General features: G+C 43.2%; 1 protein-coding gene across 1 annotated transcript in view; it reads right to left on the reverse strand.

The window, feature by feature from the left end:
- Positions 1-22,909, reverse strand: part of FASN (fatty acid synthase) — a 133,622-nt gene that overhangs the window by 39,275 nt on the left and 71,438 nt on the right. The window contains exons 17-31 of the mRNA XM_089670659.1: positions 22,608-22,799; positions 22,084-22,164; positions 21,794-21,979; positions 20,284-20,463; positions 19,151-19,354; positions 18,164-18,486; positions 14,439-14,828; positions 12,157-12,321; positions 9,402-9,520; positions 7,160-7,296; positions 4,632-4,835; positions 4,072-4,222; positions 2,868-3,046; positions 341-460; positions 134-256 (exon numbers count right to left, since the gene is read on the reverse strand). Coding sequence (XP_089526785.1) covers positions 134-256; positions 341-460; positions 2,868-3,046; positions 4,072-4,222; positions 4,632-4,835; positions 7,160-7,296; positions 9,402-9,520; positions 12,157-12,321; positions 14,439-14,828; positions 18,164-18,486; positions 19,151-19,354; positions 20,284-20,463; positions 21,794-21,979; positions 22,084-22,164; positions 22,608-22,799 — 2,754 coding nt within the window. The remainder of the gene's footprint in view (positions 1-133; positions 257-340; positions 461-2,867; positions 3,047-4,071; positions 4,223-4,631; positions 4,836-7,159; positions 7,297-9,401; positions 9,521-12,156; positions 12,322-14,438; positions 14,829-18,163; positions 18,487-19,150; positions 19,355-20,283; positions 20,464-21,793; positions 21,980-22,083; positions 22,165-22,607; positions 22,800-22,909) is intronic.

Genomic DNA, 22,909 nt, shown 5'->3' on the forward strand with positions numbered 1-22,909 from the left:
TGGTCAAACTGATGCCATGAACACAATCCCAATACCGGTCGTCATAGATCCTATTTGCTGCTGTAGAGCACATTCCCTGTGTTACATTGAGCATTGGACAAGACAACATATAGGAAACTTTGCCTATACTCACCCAGCGGCGTGTTGTTGGACAAATCATATTTGCCAATTTCCAGGAAGCGCCCGTGACGCGCCAGGCACCGCAGGCTGGCCTGTAACTTTTCCTCTGCCAGAGAGTTTAAGATCAGGTCGACTCCTGTGGAGGAAATAACAAGGTGGCATCAGCTCTGTCTTGAAAGATCCAGTGCAGATAAATTGTCATCAATGCTTTTGTGTTCACCTCTGCCTCCTGTGACGCTGAGCACATGCTGCTCAAAAGATGTGTTTCGGGAATTTGCAAAACAGCTGGAGTTGAGCTGTGGGAACTTGCTTTGAAGATACTCCTGCTTCTCTGCAGATCCTGAATAAGAGACAGAAATAATGCGAAACTTCACTCTCTCAATCAACATGGACTGTTTTTAATCCTTATGCTGCTAACATTAGTAAGTAGATAGGAAAGTATATCATATTTACAGGTTTTAAACTCTTTTTTTTTTACATTTCTTCAGTTACTTCCTGGTTTCTGGTCTAGGTAAATTAGGTCATACATCTCAGGAGTCTTCAGGAGGGGAGGAAGGGTTTTCTGAGCTAAGCACACCCTCTTGCCTGCATGCCAGAGCTAGGGGCAGATGGAAGTAAATGCTACATGAATCATCTGCCCATTACTCAAGATGACCATGGCCAGAAATGCTAGGGGATGTTTTTCTCAGCAAAATAAAACATGGAGATATGGCTGGATGGGGGAGTTTGCTTTGAATATTAAAAATGAATTAGTGTCTTTGTGGTGCACATACAATATACTTCTGCAATTTTAACAGCTGAAGTTGTGTACTTGAGTATATCTATATATGTGGCCATCGGACCATCACAGATACCTATGGAGACAAAAGTATGTGGGCACCCTAAAGAATGACTTCAAGTGTTTCCAGTGAAGAGTACTATCAATGCAACAACATAAAAAGACATTTTACACAATAGGGCACTTCCAACCTTTTGGTAAGTTTGGGACAGAGCTTTTTCTGGTCTAGCAAGACTATGCCCCTGTGTTCAAAGCCATCTCCAAAGAGACATTTGATAAGTTTGTTAAAGAATGAACACCTCTGATCCTAGGATGATCTAGGTGACTTCCACCGATATGTGGGGCCACAATGGGAGAACTCAATCCAACCATCGAAATGCCACCACCAAGGGAACGAGCCCCTGTCATCCATTCTGCTGAGGAAGAGCTGTTGCAGCCTCCTAAATTGAGGAGGGCTTGTTGATGATGCTGGGGGGACTACCTGGATCTATGGTACCTGGTCTGTCACCCAGCACCACAGCTGACTGAAGAAAAAGACATCTTCACTGACTGGAACCAACTCCAACAAACCCCCTCCTCCCCAAAAAAAAAAAAAAAATATAAAAAAACAATAAATAAAAAAACAAAACTAGGAGCTAGAGAGCTCCAAATCCCAATTCCTTCAGATGACAGGCAATAAATGAATCATGTATTGCAAATGGGGGGTTTGGCCACCACCAGAGGGTCACCTCTTAGGCGTGCTGTAGCTTTAAGTTGTACCTAGCATCCTGCTCATGAAGGTGGCAGCAACAAACCTATCCATGATTTAATGAAGCTTTGTCCTTCAGTGGATGATAGAGAAAGACATTTGACAAGTTTGGCGAGGAAAAACTATGGCGACTTGTACTACTGACCTCAACCCTACTCAATACCTTTGGGATGAATTGGAATCTCGATTTGAGTCAGATCTTCTCATCTAATGGTCTTTTTGGCTGAATCTTATTGCGGGCTTCCCAAAAGAGTGGAGGTTGTTATAGTTACAATCGTTAGGAAACTCCATATTAATGCCTATGGATGCCCAACAAACTCAAAGTGTGATGGTCAGGAATTCGCAAACTTTTAGCCATATGGTGTAACTATAAAATATGAATTGTAATATATTGTCCACAAGAGCTAGAAGAAACTGCCAAGTTATTTAAATACTCAGCATCTCAGTAAGCACTGAAATATCAGTTTTGTGGACTGACCCCTTTACAGATGACTTGTGATTTTACTAGAGGAACCTTGTTGGGTAGGTGCAGCGTGGTGTCGCAGGCAGTAAGCACACAAAGTCCCGATTTGCAAATAACTTGCATTGCCAACAGTACAAACAGGCCTGACAGGAAGGTTCACCCAACCGGGACACTTACAACAGTTCTGTGTAGGGATAGATGTGTGCAGACTCAGAGCTGCCGACAGCATCTGCCATAAGGAACAGAGTGCGGTCTAGCCAGTCCAACCCAAAGGGGAAGCTTCCTGGGAAGGTAGACGTAGTTGCTGCTCTCTCCCTACTCCACCAGAACCTCTTCCTACTGCTAGTGCTGTCCCTGACAGACGGGTAACCTGTCCTTACACTAGCCACTTGCATAAAGTGTGCCAAAACTCCAGGGCATAGACTTAAATAGACTGCTTGACCCAAGATGATCACCAGGATCACATGGGTCAAACGCATCCAATCAGATCACTACTCCAGGTGACCAAGGAAGCCATAGAGAAATCCAGTTTCTCTCAACTTCCTCCCCCAGCTACATTGCAGCTATGGTCATGCGCCACCTGCAGCGGAGAATGCAAACTGTTCCTGTCTACACTCATACCTGAGTCTGAAGTTCATATGGCAATCACCTACATATTCTTCTACAGAGACTTATTTTCATAGAATGGTACTAGTTGCATACAGTATATCCATGCATGCAAAAACCCAATAATAAAAATGTCATTCAAGACAACTTACCCACTGTTGTGAACACCTGGCACCCCTTGCTAAGACATATAGCAATAGCTGCCTGACCGACCCCTCCTGATCCAGAGTGGATGAGAACACTTTCACCTTTCCGTAAACGTCCTCGTACAACCAGCGCGTAGTAAGCTGTAGCATAGACCACCGGCACTGTGGCGGCATCAGCCAATGACCTGCAAGAGAACAGGGGTGCCTTGTATTTTGCGTTTACTGTGCTGGATACTGAGTACTCTTATGTTTTCTAATATGTATGGACAGACATCCATATAGACCTCAGAGCTGGCATATTTTAAAGTGCAACCACAGACAAGTAATCTATAAAAAATTGTTTAGCATTAAGCAATTACAATAGCTGAATAGAAAGAAAACAGCTTGCATAAAAACCCTAAATGGCCAAATGGATGTAGTCACCTTTCCACTGAATTCAAGTGTTAATACCACAGCATACAAAGACATTTGAGACATCTTAGCTAACCTTGTGGTGATAGATTGGGGAAGTTCCTTTTCTGTTCCACCATGATGGTGACCCTGTGTAAAACCCAGCTCTTTAAACACATGGTTTGATGAGTTTGGTGTGGAGGAACTCTAGTGGCCTTCACAAAACCCTGACCTCAACCCTACTGAACACATTTGGGATGCACTGACTGCAAGCCAGGTCTTCTCATTCAACCTGACTGCACAGATGTTTTATGCCTGAACTAGCACAAATTTCTACAGACATGCTCAAAATATTGTAGCAACCCTGCTCAGAACACATGAGGCTGTTACAGCCATAATGGAGAGCCAACTTCATATTAATGCCTGTGGTTTTGGAATGGAGTGTTCAAGAAGCTCTGTTTAGTTTGACAGTCTGCTGTCCACATAACTTGAGCCATATATTATAAATCCATGTAGTTTAACCCACAAGTATCTATATGAAATAAAGTTATCAGTTTTTACGCGGTCTGATCCTTATAAAATGGTCTTTTGTTTGGTCACTTAGGGCAAAGTAAAAAGTTCACACCCCATTGCTCTCCCCCACCTCATGTGATATCACTTAGCCTTGGTGATTGCTACTGTGTACTTCAGTTGGCTCTGGAGGACAATTGGGTTGTAGAAGGTAAGTATGACCAACAGGGGAAGAACGCATGGGATCAAAAGTGCAATCAAGTGAATCTTTGCCCTAGGACTGTCTACATTATAGATTGGTTTTATTTACCAGTTCTCAGGGACATTCCACAAGAAGCGCTGATCAGCATCCACAGCGGTAGCCAGACCTTTAGCTGGAAGAAGTCCCATGACCCTTTTGCCAGCAGGATCACGGCCTGAAAACTCCATTCCCAGCATGCACTGCTGCAGCGCCAAGTCACCTTTAAAAAAAAACCCAAAGAAATTAAATGAATAATCATTAATGTAACAAAAAACATGACAACATACTAATTAAAATCAGCTTTTCCAAATCACATAATGTACATCAGTGTAATAACTAGAGGTTATGCAATGCCATCTACATGCCATACAATTCAAAGTGTTTGAATAGCCAAGCCTTCTTCCCCTAGTTTTGGAAAGAGTGGGGAAGTCTGAAACCCCTGTCAGATTTTGATACACATTTTTTTTTCTGGTAACCATTATCAGCAGGACAGAATGCAATGGGAAATCCAAAATTTTAGAGTTGCAAGAGCTGATGGGAAATTCTCCAATGGGAACGCTTGTTTTGGTTGCAAAGTGAATTCTTCTCCTATACACTGGTTGACCATTATGATTTCTGCTATAGCTTACCTGGGATGGCGTCAGGGGGTAGTTTCCCAGTTGCCAACATGATGTCCCGGAAGTTGAGTGAGGCGTAGTAGACTTTACACAGTTTCACATTGGGGTTAGTGGGCTGGAAGTGACGCAGGGGAGAGGCGATCCAGCGCAGAGTGGAGAGGTCACCTCGGGTTATGACATTCACAAAAGCAAACGGAGTTTCATCCTGAGCTTGATCTGCACAAACAAAATTCAATATCCATAAATATGAGAAGTGGACAGAGACAGTAGACAGCAGGTAGACACTTGCAGACGACTCTGAACAAATTGCTTTTTGCACTTATACACACAAACACACACTTTAACCTGTGAGCTGTCACCACATCATAACTCTTGTTTGATGGTATGGGATCCAATGGTGTCTACATCCATTAGTGGACATATGTTAAAGTTGGTTTAGGGAACATCTTCATCTCCGATGAGTAAGCCAGCTCAGCGGAAGAAACTGTAGCTCAGGGTGAATTTTCCAGATAAAGGCATTCATATGCATGTCACCGCACTTTATGAAACTAAACTTTTCTAAAAAAGTGAGTTCATAATATTTACTTCCTCCATGCCCCCCTCTGACTTTTCCATCAAGATCTGTTACACAACTATCAGTCCGTCCTATCAGGCCAGGGTGGTAGGTATGATCCTGGACTGGGACCTCTTTTTTCAGCTCCAAGTTCAATCACTGTCCAGATCTTGCTGTCTTCACCTCTGTACTATCTCCAGAGTCTGCCTCTTCTTAACCACTGAAACTACCAATTGACTTATTCGGGCTTTTCAACTACTGCAATTCCCTTCTCGTTGGCCTCTTCACAAGCTATCCCCCCCTCCAGTCTATCATGAATGTTCCTACCAGACTCAACCACCTTACCAACCATTCACTGTCTACCACTAGTGATTGGCCTAAGTAAGTCTACCACTAGTGATTGGAACATCCCCCTGTTTGGTTCGCAGTCAAATGTTCGAACCAGGGGTGGACTGACCATTTGGAAACTCGGGCACTGCCCGAGGGCCCGGGGTCAGTAGGGGGCCCCATGAGATGCCCCTGGTACCTTTTTCATAGGCTTTTGAGTTTGGGCAAGGACACAGGGGCCCCATGATCCCCGATTGCCCGGGGGCCCCATGAGCTGTCAGTCTGCTCCTGGTTCGAACCAAATAAACGTTCGACCGCAAACTTCGAACTCATTGCAAGTCTATGGGAATTGAACTTGTGAATGCAAAAGTGCCTATTTTGAAGGCTTATACGCAAGTTATTGGACATAAAAGGGGTATGGGGACTCGGGTACTGCCCTGAGGAACATGAATCAGTGAAGAAATGAAAAATTCCTTTAAATATCATGCCTGGGGGGTCCACTTAAACTACCTGCAAAGTTGCACATCTGTACAATGTATAGAACCTGCTGCAGCAGGACTGACATGTTTTATTTTAAATTACATTTTCTTCTAAAAAAACAAAACAGCATGCCCCCCCGCCCTCCCCCCCAAGCCTTACCAGACCCTTTAGGTCTGGTGGGAAAGTTAGGAGGGACCCCAGTAAAAATAAATTTTTTCACCACAAACATCACCGCTACCTCTGCCCAATTGTTTATTTCTGACCAGAAATTGTCAGACGTCATAATGCGGCGAGTGCTGGACAGGTCAGCAGGCGTTTTTTTTAATTTTGATGAGTCATTGGCGGTGTGACAACACTGGATGCCATGATTGACGATGGATTACAACAATGAAAACATTTTTTGCCTTTTGTTTTTATTAAAGAACAATTTGTTTTTTGTTCAATTAAAGGAATTTTTCAAAGGACTGGTCTCTATTTTTTACTGAATTTAACCCTTTAGTGAATGGGTAGGGGTACTACCTTACCATTCATAAGGGAGAGGGAGCAGCATCAGGGTGCCCCCTTATTTAAGATGCTAATGAGCCGCCCTGCCTGCAGACCCCCACAACAACTGTGCCAGGATTGTGGGGGAAGAAGCTCTTGTCCCCATAGGTAGGCAAACAGCCCGCCGAATGCTCTTACCTTTCGTGTGTTCATCAAACACGCGAACGGCTGATGTTCGAGCCCAACACTATCTGCCACCCCTCTCTGCCAATCCCTCCACTGTCTTTTGTTCACCCAGCAAATACAATTAAAAACACAAACATACAGTATAGTGCCATCCACGACTCTGCCCTGAGCTGCATCACCAACCTCATCTCAAAATATCACCCAAACCATTCTCTTTACCCCTCTCTAGTCCTCCTTCTTTACATAGTGAAACTCTGCCGCATTTACTAAACTCTGGGGAAAATGTGTGCAACTGCACTTGCAAAGTGCAGCGTCTATTTGTATTTAGTAAATCCAGCCCTCAGTGTGTATAGATGACCCTGATAGAGGCAATAGACTGCAAGCCTCCTCAAGGACTGATATAAATAATTCCACTTATGAAACCGCCACCTCTAATGACACGCATACATACATATATATATACAGTATATTGAATGATCTCAAAGCGTATGAATAGATGCATGCTACTCACCTTTCTGAAAGGGAACGTGACGGAATGACCCCCATTTCCCACCATGGTAAACATTCATCACCAAATTTTTGCTATGCAACTGCTGGAGCCCCTTATCAGGCATTTCATAGGATTTCACATCAGAATTAAAGATGCACCTGGAGCAAAAATCACAAGTTACAATTGTGTTGAAAGGAATACCTATTAAATTATTTAAGAGCTGCTTAATTTGATAAACTCAACATGAATATACATCTTGTATTGTTTAAAAGTAAATACGCTAAAAGGAATGTGCAGTGTTTTTGTATGGATTTTTTATTTATTACGTTCAGGATGAAAAAATACATAATATTAATAATAATTAATATTATTATTATAATAATAATTTTTGAAATATTGCAATTTTTTTTATTATTTATATTCCAGCAGGTGGCACCCTTTTCACTTGTTTATCTATCTATTCTTAGCTGCTCTGCAGGAAAATGGGCTTGTGTTTACAGTCAATAACTCAACTACAATTAACACACCCAACTGCCTGAATTGGACTGCTTATATCCTGGGGATGCAACATCATTTCACTGGCTGCACCTTGGCAAGGAGTCCTGGTACATAAATATACCCCTTAGGCCACTGAGCTTAAGGAACACTGAGAAGGTGTTTGGATTTCTATTTATGGTGTCAATGCATATAAACGCTCAGAAACTAGTTGTTCACCTTCTGCATCAAGACCCCACCACTCTGCCAATCTGTTCTATAATGCATGCATGTGAGTTTACTGGATATTCTGCCTTAAAGTATTTTGTATGTAACCAATTGAAATGTTATTACTTACAATACATTAAAATGGACATTAGATAGCGGTGGCCTGCCATTCAGGGTCACTCACAAGGACAGAACAGCACTCTGGAGCTTGTAAGCTGCACAGCAGGACTCAGCTGGTGAGCAGGGCATTCAAGGACTACATTTCCCAGGACGGGTAGTGTGTGGGCAGGGGCATATAAATATCAAAAACCCGGGAGATTGACCAGGAGAGTGTAGGGAGAGACTGAAGGAGGTCTGCTGATGGCTGAAGTGCTGAACTAGGTCGTGGAGCCAGGGTTGCAAAGAAAGGAAGGCCAGAAAGACTACTGACCTCCCGGTCTGCCATGCTGCCCAGCAGGCCAATCTGACAGCAGGAGACCAGAACATGAGTCTGAGCCGGAGAGTCCATGGACTGACCCCATTTGCAGACCGCTATGATCTCCTGGACTACTTTGGTCAGGTGAGAGAGACCCATACACCCACTAAATCAAGTGACTACTGACAGTTTGCCACCTCAGCTATCTACCTACACATAGTTGTGAACATTACATATAGTTGCCTCAGTTTGCGGCCTAGTTCTCGCAGCCACCATCGTTGAGATACACCTACATTACAGTTTATTGCACAAGCTGACTACAGGACATACAGTTGCAGGCCAGGATACAGCAGTGCCAACTGAAACAACAAGTTTCCTTTCTTCAATAAAGCAAGATTCCCATTATTGTTGATTTTTGCCTTTGATGTAGAGAGGGGGCTGTCTTTGCCAATAGACATTTATGCCAATTGTTGCTATTCAGTACTCCACGTCTTCCCATGTTTAGAGCTTTAAAGGGGACCTAATTCACTACCATCAAGAGGAAAAGTGTTAAATCTCCCTTGTTCCTTCTCTGTGCTTGTGTTATCATCCCAAGGAACTATATTCCACACCTCAGCTCAGCTTTATGCCAACTGGGCCCCAAGAAGCACATAGAAGACATTGTAGTGTTCTTAAAGGGACAGTGCTCGATTTCAAATGAGAATTCTCCTTCCTTCACATCTAATCCTTGTCATCTAGTTCTAAGGACCCACAGTGAGCTTACCTGTTTCTTGATAGTTGTTTCTGCTCACTGGGGATTCAGCAGTCCCCTCAGTTTGGAGGCAGTGGATTATTTCTGAAAGCAGGCCTGCTAACAATTATTGTTACTTTACTGTGAATGTTGTTACTTTTGCTCACAACTGCTAAGAGCGATTGTTTTTGCTGCATATATCAGTGTCATTTTGTTCTTTTTGATCAAGGTACCTTTAAATCCACTATAAACTTCATATTGGTTTATCCTAACTTGTGTGTGAGTCCATTTTACAGTTGTGATTTACTTTATTCACAAAAGCACAGTGGTGTCAGCAGAGGTTGGTTTGATAGAGAACCCAAAAATTACAAAGCAACCCTTAATTAAATTAGGTCTATAAAATACATCAATAATACCTGAGTCGGTGTCCCCCAGGTTCCTGGCGCAGACAGTTTACCATGCCAACAATACCAGAATTTGGCTGCTTCAGGGCAGTAAGCCAAATATGGTGATCAGTAGAATCCGCCATTAATTCCTGTGTGGCACAAACAAAACATTGGCAATAACAAACAAGGCTTGGCTGTTTTTGGGTGGGTGGTGGTATCACGAATTCTATAATATATACTATATTGCCAAAAGTATTGGTCAGCCTGCCTTTCCACGCACATGAACTTTAATGGCATCCCAGTCTTAGTCCGTAGGGTTCAATATTGAGTTGGCCCGCCCTTTGCAGCTATAACAGCTTCAACTCTTCTGGGAAGGCTGTCCACAAGGTTTAGGAGGGCGTCTATGGGAAGGTTGGACCATTCTTCCAGAAGCACATTTGTGAGGTCAGGCATTGATGTCGGACGAGAAAGCCTGGCTCACAGTCTCCGTTCTAATTCATCTCAAAGGTGTTATATCAGGTTGAGGTCAGGACTCTGCAGGCTAGTCAAGTTCCTCCACCCCAAACTTACTCACCCATGTCTTTATGGACCTTGCTTTGTGCACTGGTGTGCAGTCATGTTGGAACAGGAATGGGCCATCCCCAAACTCTTCCCACAAAGTTGGGAGCATGAAATTGTCCAAAATGTCTCGGTATGTTGATGCCTTAGGGGTTCCCTTCACTGGAACTAAGGGGCCAAGCCAGGCAAGTACCGTTCTCCTGGCAATCGCCAAACCCGGACAGGTCCATCGGATTGCCAGACAGAAGCATGATTGGTAACTCCAGAGAACACGTCTCCACTTCTCCACTTTTCCAATGGCGGTGTACTTTTCACCACTGCATCTGACACTTTGCATTGCACTTGGTGATGTAAGGCTTGGATGCAGCGACTTGGCCATGGAAACCCATTCCATGAAGCTCTCTACACACTATTGTTGTGCTAATCTGAAGGCCACATGAAGTTTGGAGGTCTTTAGCTATTGAATCTGCAGACATTTGGTGACTTCTGCACACTGTGCGCTTCAGCATGCGCTGATCCCGCTCTGTCATGTGACGTGGCCTACCACTTGGTGGCTGAGTTGTTGTTGTTCCCAGTTGCTTCCACTTTGTTATAATCCCACTAACAGTTGAGCGTGGAATATTTAGTAGCCAATAAACGTCACAGATGGACTTCTTGCACAGGTGACAACCTATCTCGGTACCACGCTTGAATTCACCAAGCTCCTGAGAGCGACCCGTTCTTTCACAAATGTTTGTAGAAGCAGTCTGCATGCCTAGATGCTTGACTTTATACACCTGTGGCCATGGAGGGGATTGGAACACTTGAATCCAATGATTTGGAGGGCTGACCTAATACTTTTGGCAATATAGTGTACATTCTATATAACAGGAGATCATGGAAATGATCACAAGAGTAGATAACAATGAAGTTTCACTAGGTTTATCCTTCTGCAGTATTACAGTGAGACAGTTTTCTATCTTTAGGACCAACACACCTCAGTTGGATACCTGATCCACTATGGCACTTCTTGGTTCCATCTGATTGTGTCCTGTATTGATATACAGTATCAGCCAGCAAATGGAACCACAGCATGCAATGGAGGATCAGACCGCTAACAGTGTGTTAGATGGTGAGAATTATTTAACCGACGTTGCTCTTTAAGTGAGTCCGAAGCACAGCAGCAGAATGGGCAAGTATTATACCTCTTATACCTTTAAACTGAATGGGTTGTTTTACAAGGTAGGGGTTCACATATACTTTAAGAAAAGTCACCTGTTCTCTAACACAGCTACTAGAGGCTCAGAACTGGTGCTGTGTAGGTATTAATAACAATGCAGGAGAATAAAGATGCTGAATTTTGATGGATGGTTCCTCTGCAATCTTTTCCACAAGCTTAGGGTATTCAGCTGGTAATGTGTCATAACATGACCATATAGTCTGATAACATGACCGTAATGTGTCATAACATGACCATCCTGCAGAAGCAAAAATGGCATGGAAAAATGTACCTGGTTTAGCTATACCATGGGCCATCCCCAGGGCCGTGGATAAAGGGGTACCACCAGTCCTCCTGTATGGGGCCTAGGCCAGCAGGGGGCCCATGCAGCTGGGTGAAATGGATGTGGGCAGGGAGGGCATTTGGCATGCCAGGGGGGCAATTATTGTAATTGATTCCCTGTATGGCTCTCTCTGCAGCAGCTTCTCTTCTCCCTCTCTGTGGCTTTCTGATGCTGCAGAGAGAGCCATAAAGGGGATCAGTTCCAGTAATTGCCCCCTGCAGCACCCATCACCCTCCCTGTACACCATACATTTCCTCCTGCTGCCCAGGCTCCCCTGTATGCCCCCACAGTGCTGCCGGCTTCCCTCCTCCCCTTTCCACAGGTGGCTGCAAGCACACAATAGGATCCTTCAGAATACAGAGTGGGGAGAGGGTGCGGTAAATATGTCACATTTACCAGCAACCTCCTTTCCTAAATGAATGAGTGATTGGTACCGATCACTCACTGTGTTCAATCATAACTGAAGCATAGTAAACTTTTTTTTTGGGGGGGGGGGGCTGTTAGGTCAGCTGTATGAGACCCCATGGTTTCTAACAGCAGCCCTAGCCATAGAAATAGCCAGATTTTGTTTATTGGCAGCACCAGAAGGGCTGCTCTTGAGGAATAAAGAGACAGGACATCCCAATAACCAAGTATCAGGATATGCAGCCATGGTGGAATTTATAATCTCCCTGAAAACAGCTTACCTTGAGCGATTCCACCCATGAACAATCCATGTCTTCCACGGACAGAGTTATAGGCGTCTTCTGTGGGCCACGTCGACGGCATAAGAAAATGACAGAGCTGTAGAAAGATTTCTTCACGGCAACCAAATCCAAAGAGGAGGCTTCAAACAATTCCTCCCACTCTGCCTGTCAGGGATAGAAAACCATTACTAGGCTTTTAGTATCTCTTAACCTTCACTCCACCAGATGCAATGGAGGAGATTTATCAAAATTGAAGCATGCAAAATATGGTGCAGCTCTGCAGCACCAATCATCTTCCAGTTTTTATTATCAAAGCCTAATTGAACAAGCTGGAGTTAGAGGCTGATTGGCTACCATGCACAGCTGCACCTGATTCAATTCTAAGTGCTCCAGTTTTAGTAAATCTCCCCCATGTCCACCTACCCTAAAGTGATATTTCAGCTGTAAGTGGAGAACATTTTTTTTTTTTTTTTAAATGGTTACCCAGTTCCATTTAGGATCTGGAGTTACCTGGTATCCGCCAAAAAATATCATCCAATTAGTGCGATTATTTCAGACCCATATAATTTTAAACAAGTATTTCCGTTACAGAATATCTTCAGAAAAAAAAACAAATCATCAAACTGTGACCTTAATTTCTTACAGAATTGCATGGGCCTGTAATAGTCACCTAGACTGGATCATTATCGAATTTTTGTGAGTCCGTGGGATTAATCACTCCATAACATCCTATATCTAATGGCATCTCCCTGCAATAGTTCCTGGCTATCTTCCTACCCACTTTGGTCTTGTAGATGTTCCTGATCCTCTAGTTGGATTGTCCTTAGTATAAATTATATTCCAAACCCAACCATCAAAGTGGAACCTCTTCATGATGGCTGTAACAGGTGTGCAGATCTTGGAATTTAAGCAAAAAGGCCTTGCCACCACAGGACCTAAAATACCCTCAGGCTAAATAACACTCCATCAACTGCTTACCCTTTTACAGCTAATTAAACATTTTTTTTCCTAAATGGCCACATAAATCAATCATCACTGAAAAAAACAAATCTGGTCCTCACACCCTTAAAGCCCAACTCCGGCATGGAAAAAAACTCTTGCAGTAGGGCTCCCTGCACTGTACGGGTAAAATGCTTGTAGGGGGTAGATGAAGAATCTGTGCTACTTAATAGATTCTTCACTCCAGTGCTGTCCTCTTCCCCCTCATGCTTTGGTCAGTGGGTGGTCCCTCGTGCCTTTGCATACAAGGAAGGGCTATTAAATCTACACTGTATGTGAAGAGGTAGGCATGCAGCTGTGGCCGAGAGTGCCTTAGAGAGGAGGCTTCGGGGGACGGGTCACATAGATGGAGCGAGCCTGCCGGAGGGAGGAATGGTGTAAGAATTACACCTTATTACTCTATCCTAGAGTTTTAGCCCCTTCAGTGTGAGACGGCCCACTGCATGAGTAGTTTTTTTCCTTGTGCTAGGAGTTTGGCTTTTAACTTCCATGTACATGTGCAAACATTTGAATTTGTGCAGCCACACCCCTTCCATAACATGTCATGACTAAAGAGGAATCAACCTGGGAAAAAGAAATTTCACCTCACATGATGCAATAGAGAGCTTTCTATGAACCTGCATGAGCCTTGTTGTCTATCAGCTTGGGCACAAACCCATATTTTTTGAAGAAAAAAGGTTGCCAATATTTCAAAATAATTCCCAGTGCCACTTTACAGCCTTTATCTGGGCTTGTGCTGCAGTACTCTTATAGGTTTAAAGAATCATGATATATTGTTTAATATAGTCTCTACTGTAAAGACACAATATGGCAAAAGGTTTGTGAACACCTGACCAGCACACCTATATACTGTAAGCATATTGGACATCCCATTCCAAAACCATGGGCATTGATATGGAGTTGCCCCCCTCCCAACCTTTGTGGCTATACCAGTCTCCCCTTTTCTGGAAAGAATTTCCACATAAATTCAGAGTGTGTCTGTGGGAAACCTGAAGAGCATTTGTGTGGTCAGGGACTAATGTTGGACGAGAAGACCTGACTTGCAATAGGCATTGCAATTCGTCACTAAGGTGGTCAGTAGGGTTGAGGTCTGGGATCTGTACAGGCCACTTAAGTTATGATGCGTGCCCAAAGGGATGACTGTCTTTGACGCACATTAAAGCCTTCTTTTACTGTTTCTAGTAAGAGGAAGGACCTGGCTGGAGGCCACAGGAATAAGAACAGATCTTCCTACAGACACTTTGATCCAGTGGAATACGGAGTGCCAATTTATTGCATCTTACCTGAGAGAGAAGCCCATCTTTCTGCTGAAGATTTTGCGTCCTCAGGAACGCTATGGTTTCTCCAAGGATATCTCCTTTCAGAAGCGTATGCAGCAAAACAAATGCTCCTTCCTTCACTGCGGCAGCCATATTGGGGAGAACCTGTCCTGGGTCTTTAAGCAGATGTCCAGAGCTGTTACACACCAGCAAGTCGGCTCCTGTTAAATTGTTAGGTGGTGAAACCAATGGGTCCCACTGCTCCACAGCCACTCCTGCCACTTCAAGGTCAGCGCTCAGCTCTGAGAGGGTTTCTAGTGTCCGGTCAGTGGCTGTATAATCCACCTGTAGCATTGGTTGGGTGTTCAGAAGACTTAGCACATGGGAGGATAAGTGGCCGCTTCCTGCGAGAGTCTGAACGATATTGAAAGGGGTACAGTTAGACAAATTCATTGAAAGTTTACAAAGCGCTAATGCAATGTGAAAGTTCACTGGAAGGCTCACATGGTTTTTTTTTTTTTTCTCTTTATAGCCCTATACTGGCATAGGCTATGATTTGTAGCCGATTTTACCTGGAAATGCTTTCAAGCACAATTTTCTTTGAGTAGAAATGCACTGCCTATTAAAAAGGAAAATGGTGCCGCGCCCTTAAATTAGAACCGTGAATAAATAATTAAAATCAATTTTTAACAAATAATAATTCTATAATTTATAAATAATTACCCCTAATTTCTCCAAATATAGAAATATATAAAATGTGTAACTCATTAATATACATCAATAAAAAATAAATAAATAAATAATCTAAAAAATAATTGATATTAATTGATAAAAAAAAATCAATATTAATTGATAAAAATAAATAGATTTAAAATGAATAATTCATAAATGTTCAATAGAGTTGAAAATCCCATCACATATTAAATCCCATCTAAGTGGGACTATATATTGCAAATGGACTGTTCACATGATTTCCAAAATAAAACTTCTCAGAATGGAATGAGTTACTTGGTGTGTTCTTCTATTAGTAGAAGACTGAATGATTCTCCTCTTTGCTCCTACTGTTCTGCTGTGAATGGATCCTGGGTAAGGTCTTCCCTCCAAGGGTTGTTGTATATTTTCTCCCTATTAGTGGTCTATGCTGGCATGAGTAAAGGCTAAACAGGCTCACACACCAAGGGCTCTTGCACACAGGCAGCAAAAATGCCACATTTTTAGACTTGCAAGTGTTTTTTTTTCCTTTACCTGATCTGAATGCAGCTTATTGCTTTCAATGGGCGTGTACACATAGGCTTATAAATCTCAACAAGCAAGCACCTGGTGAACTTTAAAAAAATATAAATGTCTTGTGTGTTTTTGGGCAGGAATATTTGCTAGGAAGATCTGGAATTCATACATCAGTATCATGTGCAATGACCTTATCATGCTGGGTGTGTCTGACCAGGTCTATACGATTATCTAGTTCACATGACAGCAAGGTCAAGCTTTGGTGGTGATATTTATACATTACTGCACAATTGCTGAGTGGCGGTATCAAAATGTTGTCAGTATAATGTTTTATTTTTTTTTTTCTATGGCTTCAGTTGGGCACTTAGGTGTCCGTTTGTGAACCAGCGGTAATAGATCGCTGCTCAGTTCTCCAGCATTCTCGGAGAACACAGTTCTCCTGTGAATGCAGTTTATGAAGCAGTTATCAGAACTAAGGGAGAACGGTCTCCAAACGCTGGAGAACGGTCTACAAACTCTGAAAAACGGCTCATTTTACTATAATCTCGCGAGATTACAGTAAAAGATCAGTTTAATAAGCAGAGGTAGATTATCTCTGCTTAGTTTTCGGTCCCTCCGATTCTCCAGCTCTGGGCTAGAGAATCTGGAGGGAGAACACAGATCTCCAGCGAAGGGCTGACATGATCTCCTGAGTGTCATAAACTGTGAATGACCAGAGAATAGCTGAGATACGTTGAATCGCAGCTATTCTCTGTGTCATAAACGGACACCTAAGTGGTTGGTAATGTTTTGTGTATTTTGGAAACTCAGCATTGTCATGTCATCTGTGTGCATTTTTAGGTACAACTAAAGGCTCCTGTGTGATAGTCTAAACAAGTACCAAATCCAGTTACTATGTGATGTACAAAACAAAAACTTCCTTTAGCTTCCCTGACTGAGCCAAATCCTCCTTGATCTGTGTCTCACATGCTTCCCCTCCCAGACACTGCAGCTCAGAGTGCAAGGGTTTGGCAGTGCTGCCAATTCAGAAAGCAGTGGGCAGGACTAGGTGTGACCAGGTGTTGATTGCCAAGGTACAGGCTTGTGACTCAGAAGCAATAATGCTGATAGCCACATGCCCCCTGCAATATTTTCCATCCTACTATAATACAAGCAAACACAGCCTATAGAAGAGTGACAACTCTGCTCTGAACCTTTGAACTTAAGAGCAGTGCAACACTGTTGTCACCCCATAATGGGGCATTGCATTAGGTGGACTCTCCATGGCAGGCAGAGCCGTGGCTAAGGGGGTACCACCAGTCCTCCTGTATGAGGCTCAGGTCAGCAGAGGGATGAATCGGATGTGAGCAGGGAGGGTGATCGGCGCGGTGGGGGGACAATTACTGGAACCGATCCCATGTATGGCTCTCTGCAGCAGATGAAAGCAAGCGAAAGGGAGAGGGAAGAAGCCGGCTTTCAGCTGCTGCAGAGAGGGCCATACAGCGAAACAGCTACAGTAACTGCCCCACCCTGGTGCACCAATCACCCTCCCTGTACACCATACATTTCCCCTACTGCCCCCACCCCTGTAATGTTTCCAACTTCCCTCCTCTCATTCCCATCAGCTGCATACAATAGGATCCAGGGGCGGACTGACAACTCATGGGGCCCCCGAGCAATAGGGGAACATGGGGCCCCTGTGTTCTTGCCCAAACTCAAAAAAGCCTATGAAAAAGGTACCAGGGGCATCTCATGGGGCCCCCTACTGACCCCGGGCCCTCGGGCAGTGCCCGAGTTTCCAAATGGTCAGTCCGCCCCTGATAGGATCCTTCAGGATGGAGAGTGGGGGAAGGGTCTGGTAAATGTGTCACATTTACCAGCTCCTTCCTTTCCTGAATGAACACAATGAGTGATTGGTAGAAATCAATCACTGTGTTCATTCATAACTGAAGCATAGTAAACTGTTTTTTTTTTTTTGTGGGAATGGGGGGGGGGGCCTTGTCAGGTTGGTTGTATGGGGTCCCGTGGTTTGGGGGGACCTGTCAGGTTGGCTGTATGGGGTCCCGTGGTTTAGGGGGACCTGTCAGGTTGGCTGTGTGGGGCCCTGTGGTTTCTAACAGCGGCCCCGCTGGCAGGGTCAACAGGTATTTGAACCCTGTGAGATGACAACCATTAGCTTTTTCAATCATGTACATGAAGCTAAGGGCCAGTGTACACAGGCTTTTGTTTGGTTCAATCCTGTTTTCTTCATACAAGTCAATGGAAATGCAAAAGCAGCTTGAAGAATTGTTAACTGCAGTACCAGGGAAGAATCACAGGAAGAACTCAGAAGTGTCATAAACTGATGCAGAACCAGGGAAGAATTCCAGGAGGAACTCGGAAGCGTCTTCAACTGATCTTAAATGTAAGATCAATGCTTGACATGTGACTGTAAGGTGAAAGCTAAACTTTACCACCTCCCCTCTTTTTCCAGAGGCTAGATCACATACTGACATACATGGGGTGGAAAAGCATAGTTCTGTCATAGTACTATCTGCACTTACCTCAATGATTTTGATCCTGTGTGCACTGCCATTCTCCAGCACTGTATCTAGACAAGTTTTGAGGTTGGAAGAGTTAAGTAGCCCATTCAGTAAGGAATCATCTCGGAGCTGACTACTTTTTTGCAGAAGGGTCTCTTCCAGCTCCGAATGCAGGTTGCCATTGAGTTCCAGGTTGCAGATCTCTGTCAGGACATGTAGAAGACCCTGGTCGGAGGACACTCCCAATGGCTTCTTCCTCTGGCCACTTACTGCAGATTTGGTGCCAGAAATATCCAGTTTTAGCCCATGTTGTGCCACTTTCAATTCCAGTTCACAGATCTTATCTGCAGGACAAAACAACTAGATGTATATCAGTCTTTCTATTTTGAAGTGTAGTATTATTCACTTTATATAGTACTATCGTATTACTCTTTAAGTGACTCTGTCACTGCTAATAATTATAGAGCTACTGCGCAGCCTTGTACACTGTATATTGGTGTAAGTGATAATAAGGATCTGTTTATTTAAAGGTTGCAGTGGTGCGAATGTCTTCACTTAAGTTAATTATTAATATTGTGTTATTGTAATATTAATTTGATTTTGGTTAGCAGTTTGTGGCGCCATGCGGCGGTTGTTAATGTAACAGAGTTGTCTACATACACCTGAAGCGGCTTCCACTCCCACCACAATGCCTGGATCCCCAAGCCATTCTGATAGGCAAAGTTTCAGCACTTTGAATCATGTCTGTTGGTCAGTTAAGCCACTCATCATAGTGATGGGCCAACTGGAATGAGCGGGAGGTGGGATGGAGAAGACAAGCTTCGACCCTACCAGTATCAGAATAGTGCATGATTTGGACATAGCGGCAGGACATTGAAGCTGCTGCTAGTATGAGTTGTCTGTGTTATATCTGTTTTAGCAGTTTTTTCTTTAAGACAACAGAGTCACAATAACATGGTCTGAGTAAACTTTTTTGGTTGATATGTGTTGTCCTGGTATACCATGTACCTGTACAGTGTTCCAGTAGAGTGTGGAGGTCCTTGTCTCTTTGCAGACAACCTTCTTCAAAGTACGGGGTGAAGACAAAGCTCTCCAGTGTTGGTGGAGTTTGCTGCTGCTGCCGGCGGGGAGCTGTGGTGGCATGGAGTCCTGATATTTGAACACCTCCAGATACTATCCTTTCCAAACAGTTGTTAACAGCAACCGGTACATCTACAATGATAAGAAATAGACAGTGAACAGTTGATTGAAGAGTCTGAAGTCAAATAATAAACTAGCTACGCTAAGAGTGATTTCTCCGTAAGGGAGAAAATGTCTGTCACCTTAGGACACTAGTAAAAAAAACGAGGACTCATGGAGTGGGGTAGTGTTTTGGAAGGTCCTCAAAAGCTTTGCCAGTGTCCAGTCACTGGAAGGTTCCAGCCTATAACCCAGGGTCTAGAATATCAAGCCAGAGTACTGTACTGTACTAGTAAGATAAAAAGATTTCATGCAGTAGAATCATTGTCCAAGGAAAGGTGAATGAAACCATACATTATAGTAGTAGGATGCCTTGACTTGTTTTTTTAGGAAAACACTTTTTACTTCTAAGTCCCTAGGCTTAATAGATGTTCAAGAGTAAATTATGAAGAAGGCAGCTTTAGTATCCATCTTGACTTTGGCTGAACTCCATGGACCATGATTGTCCAATGTGTCATCATCTACTTTCAATATCTTTCGATGTGTCATCATCTACTTCTACAAATATAGCCAAATTTTTTTCTTTACTTGAATTAGCCACAAAAAAAAACCCCAACATATAGTTGTGTTTGCTGATCCAGCTTCCACTGTACCTTTACCCTCTAATGACACTGATGCTATGATTGACACCAGCGCCGTTGTCATGTTTTCTGGTTCTTTGGAGATAATGGAACTATTGCTCAATGGCTGCAAAGATTTTACAAAAAAAGTAGAATGCTTGTCTGTGTCAATGTACCCTCATAGCCCACAAAAGGGTTCCATATTACTCAAAATTAAATTGCTGTATAGCAAAGTTATCACAATCTATATTAAACATGGCAACCGTTCAAAACTCTTCCATATGAGGTTACAGCAAGAATATGTATTCACAGAAGGGAAATTATAAAAAAAAAATCATGTACCTTTCTTGTCATCTGGGCCTGAACACACGTGTTCCTCATGTGTTGTTGGATCGATGTGTACAGACAGGATTCTTGTTGGTAATCGGAGGCTGCGACCTTTTATTCCCAAGACCAACATCTGCAGCATGGTGTCCAGGAATGTCACCCAGTTCCCTGTCCATTGCAACTTCCCTCTGTCACCTAAGACATCATACAGCGATTAGTTTTATATTTGACTTAACTACATCACCTTCCGCAGCTATTTCACCCTTATAGAAATTCAGCATTTTTTACATTTCCACTATGGGCCTACTGACAATGGTGTCAAACTTCCCTTTTTCTTGTATTTGTTGTATGATATATAAAGTAGGTAGGTAGATTGTAAAAACCAACTTTTTGAATTTCCAGGTGTGCTCACTTTCTGCAACCAGTACAAGGGGGGCAGGACCTTCAGTAGAGTTCTCTCCCACCTGAAGTCCCAAGAGTTATCAGAAGCCAAGGTGTGACCCATCAGTTGCCACCTGTAGCTGAAACCAAAGGATCATTCCACCCAATAGTGAATATTTTTTTTTTTCAGTTACTGATGGAACATGGTGGGCTGGATCAGCCCCTGGCTTCTTATACGCCCTGTTTATTCTAACAGTGAGATCTCCCTGTTATATTTTCTGACTTTGTTCCTGTCTGCCTGGGTGTTTTGGGTATTCCCACCCACATTTGTGTGTTTCAGCTCCTCCTGTTACATTTTGCATAATATAAAACTCTGCTTGGAGTTTGCATGTTCTCCCTGTTCCTGTATGGGTTTTCTCCGGGTACTCTGGTTTCCTCCCACACTCCAAAGACACGCTGATAGGTTATTTGCCTCCTGTCAGAATTGGCCCTAGTATGTGTATGCATGAATTTGAGTTAGTGACCGTAGATCGTAAGCTCCTTGAAGGTAGGAACTGATGTGAATGTACAATATATACGTACAGCGCTTCATAAATTGATGGTGCTATATAGGTACCTGAAATAAATATAATAAAACAAGTGAAAAATCCAGCAGGGTGGTGGGAACGCCTCATAATGGAAACAGCAGATGTGCCAACTCAGGAGCTCAGAGAAAGGATGATGGGAACTCATAATGGAAACAGCATGTGTGCAGATCCAGGAGCTCAGATAAGGGATGGTGGGAACCCCGCATAATGGATACAGTAGTTGTTCAGAACCAGGAACTCAGCACAGGGATGGAAGAAACCACTGATATTGGGCACAGCAGTTGTGCAGACTCAGGAACTCAGCACAGGGATGGCGTGAACCCCTTAATATGAGCACAGCAGTTATGCAGACCTAGGAACCCAGCACAGGGATGTAGCAAACCACTCATAATGGGTACAGCAACTGTGAAGACCCAGGAACTCAGCACAGGGATGGCGGGAACCCCTTAATATGAGTACAGCAGTTGTGCAGATCTGGGAACCCAACACAGAGGAGACCCAGAAAGAGTAACTCAACACCCAGTTTTCTTCACCAAGAATACACAAAAACATCTCACCTCTACTGTTGGACTCAATAATTCCCTGGAACGTTGGTCCATAGTCATATCCTCGCAGTCTCAACTCTTTGTAAACATCTTTATCTGACAATAGGAAATCTTCCTTCTCATTGTTATCCTTCACACAATCTGTCCTCTGTTTGCGGAAATCATTCAGGCTGTTCTCCTCCATGATGGAAATCTTCCCTAGAAAGTTAATTTTATTACATTTTATTTCTGCGCATTTCTGCTTCTACGTTTTTGGTGCAGAGGTGAGCTTCATGGTAACAAAATGTTATTTGTTGACCTACCACTAGCTGCTAGGTTTCCACTCTCCGAGACCTCAAACCGCTTGGATGCTGGCATGAGTCGAACTTCCAGCTGAACAATGCCTGCAGAAAGAAAAAAAAAAACAAAAAGGAAAAGTTACTTTTTTGGTACATCTATACAGGCCCATTTAGTTAAAGAGGTAAAATTGTAACTTGCCTTAGACCCACCAAGGACCAACATGAGACTAACAATTAATTGGGACTGGATTATGAGATTGTAAAGGAAATTGCTGCTGCTGGCTTTTGAAAATGTTAGCAACCTGGCTTTCATTCCATCCCTCTAAAATACATACATTAAGTCTCATTAAGGCATTGACCCAGAACAAGATTTTGACCATTCTATGACTTTTATGATATGGATACTTGTTACTAGTCAGTGAGTCCGGAAGCACTGAAGCTAGTGGTTCATCACAGAGGTAAGCAGGTGCAGCCCCCATATTTTCTCTTGTGACAGGTTTATTTTAAAAGGAAAGATATGCACATTTTCAGTGACCACATCATCTCACCTGTTTTAGGTAGGATTGTTGCTCTGTGGATTGTGACCTCTTCAAATACAACAGGGGTCTGCTCCATGACCACACCAAGAGACCTTGCGAGCGTCCTCCATGCCAGAACAAGATACCCGGTAGCAGGATACAGAACACGACCATCAATACAATGTCCACTCATAAAAATATCTGGGGAATCAGGGTTCATATCTGCAAAAAAGATACAATGTCCATTAAAAATTCTTTAAAAAAACATAAAAGTTAATTTATAAACCTTTTGCTGGAAGTCAGCACCTACATAAAGTTCTCCTCTGTCCACA

Source organism: Staurois parvus, unplaced genomic scaffold (assembly GCF_062004578.1).
Source record: "Staurois parvus isolate SC_StPar_1 unplaced genomic scaffold, SC_StPar_1.0 ptg000003l, whole genome shotgun sequence".
Taxonomy (NCBI): domain Eukaryota; kingdom Metazoa; phylum Chordata; class Amphibia; order Anura; family Ranidae; genus Staurois; species Staurois parvus.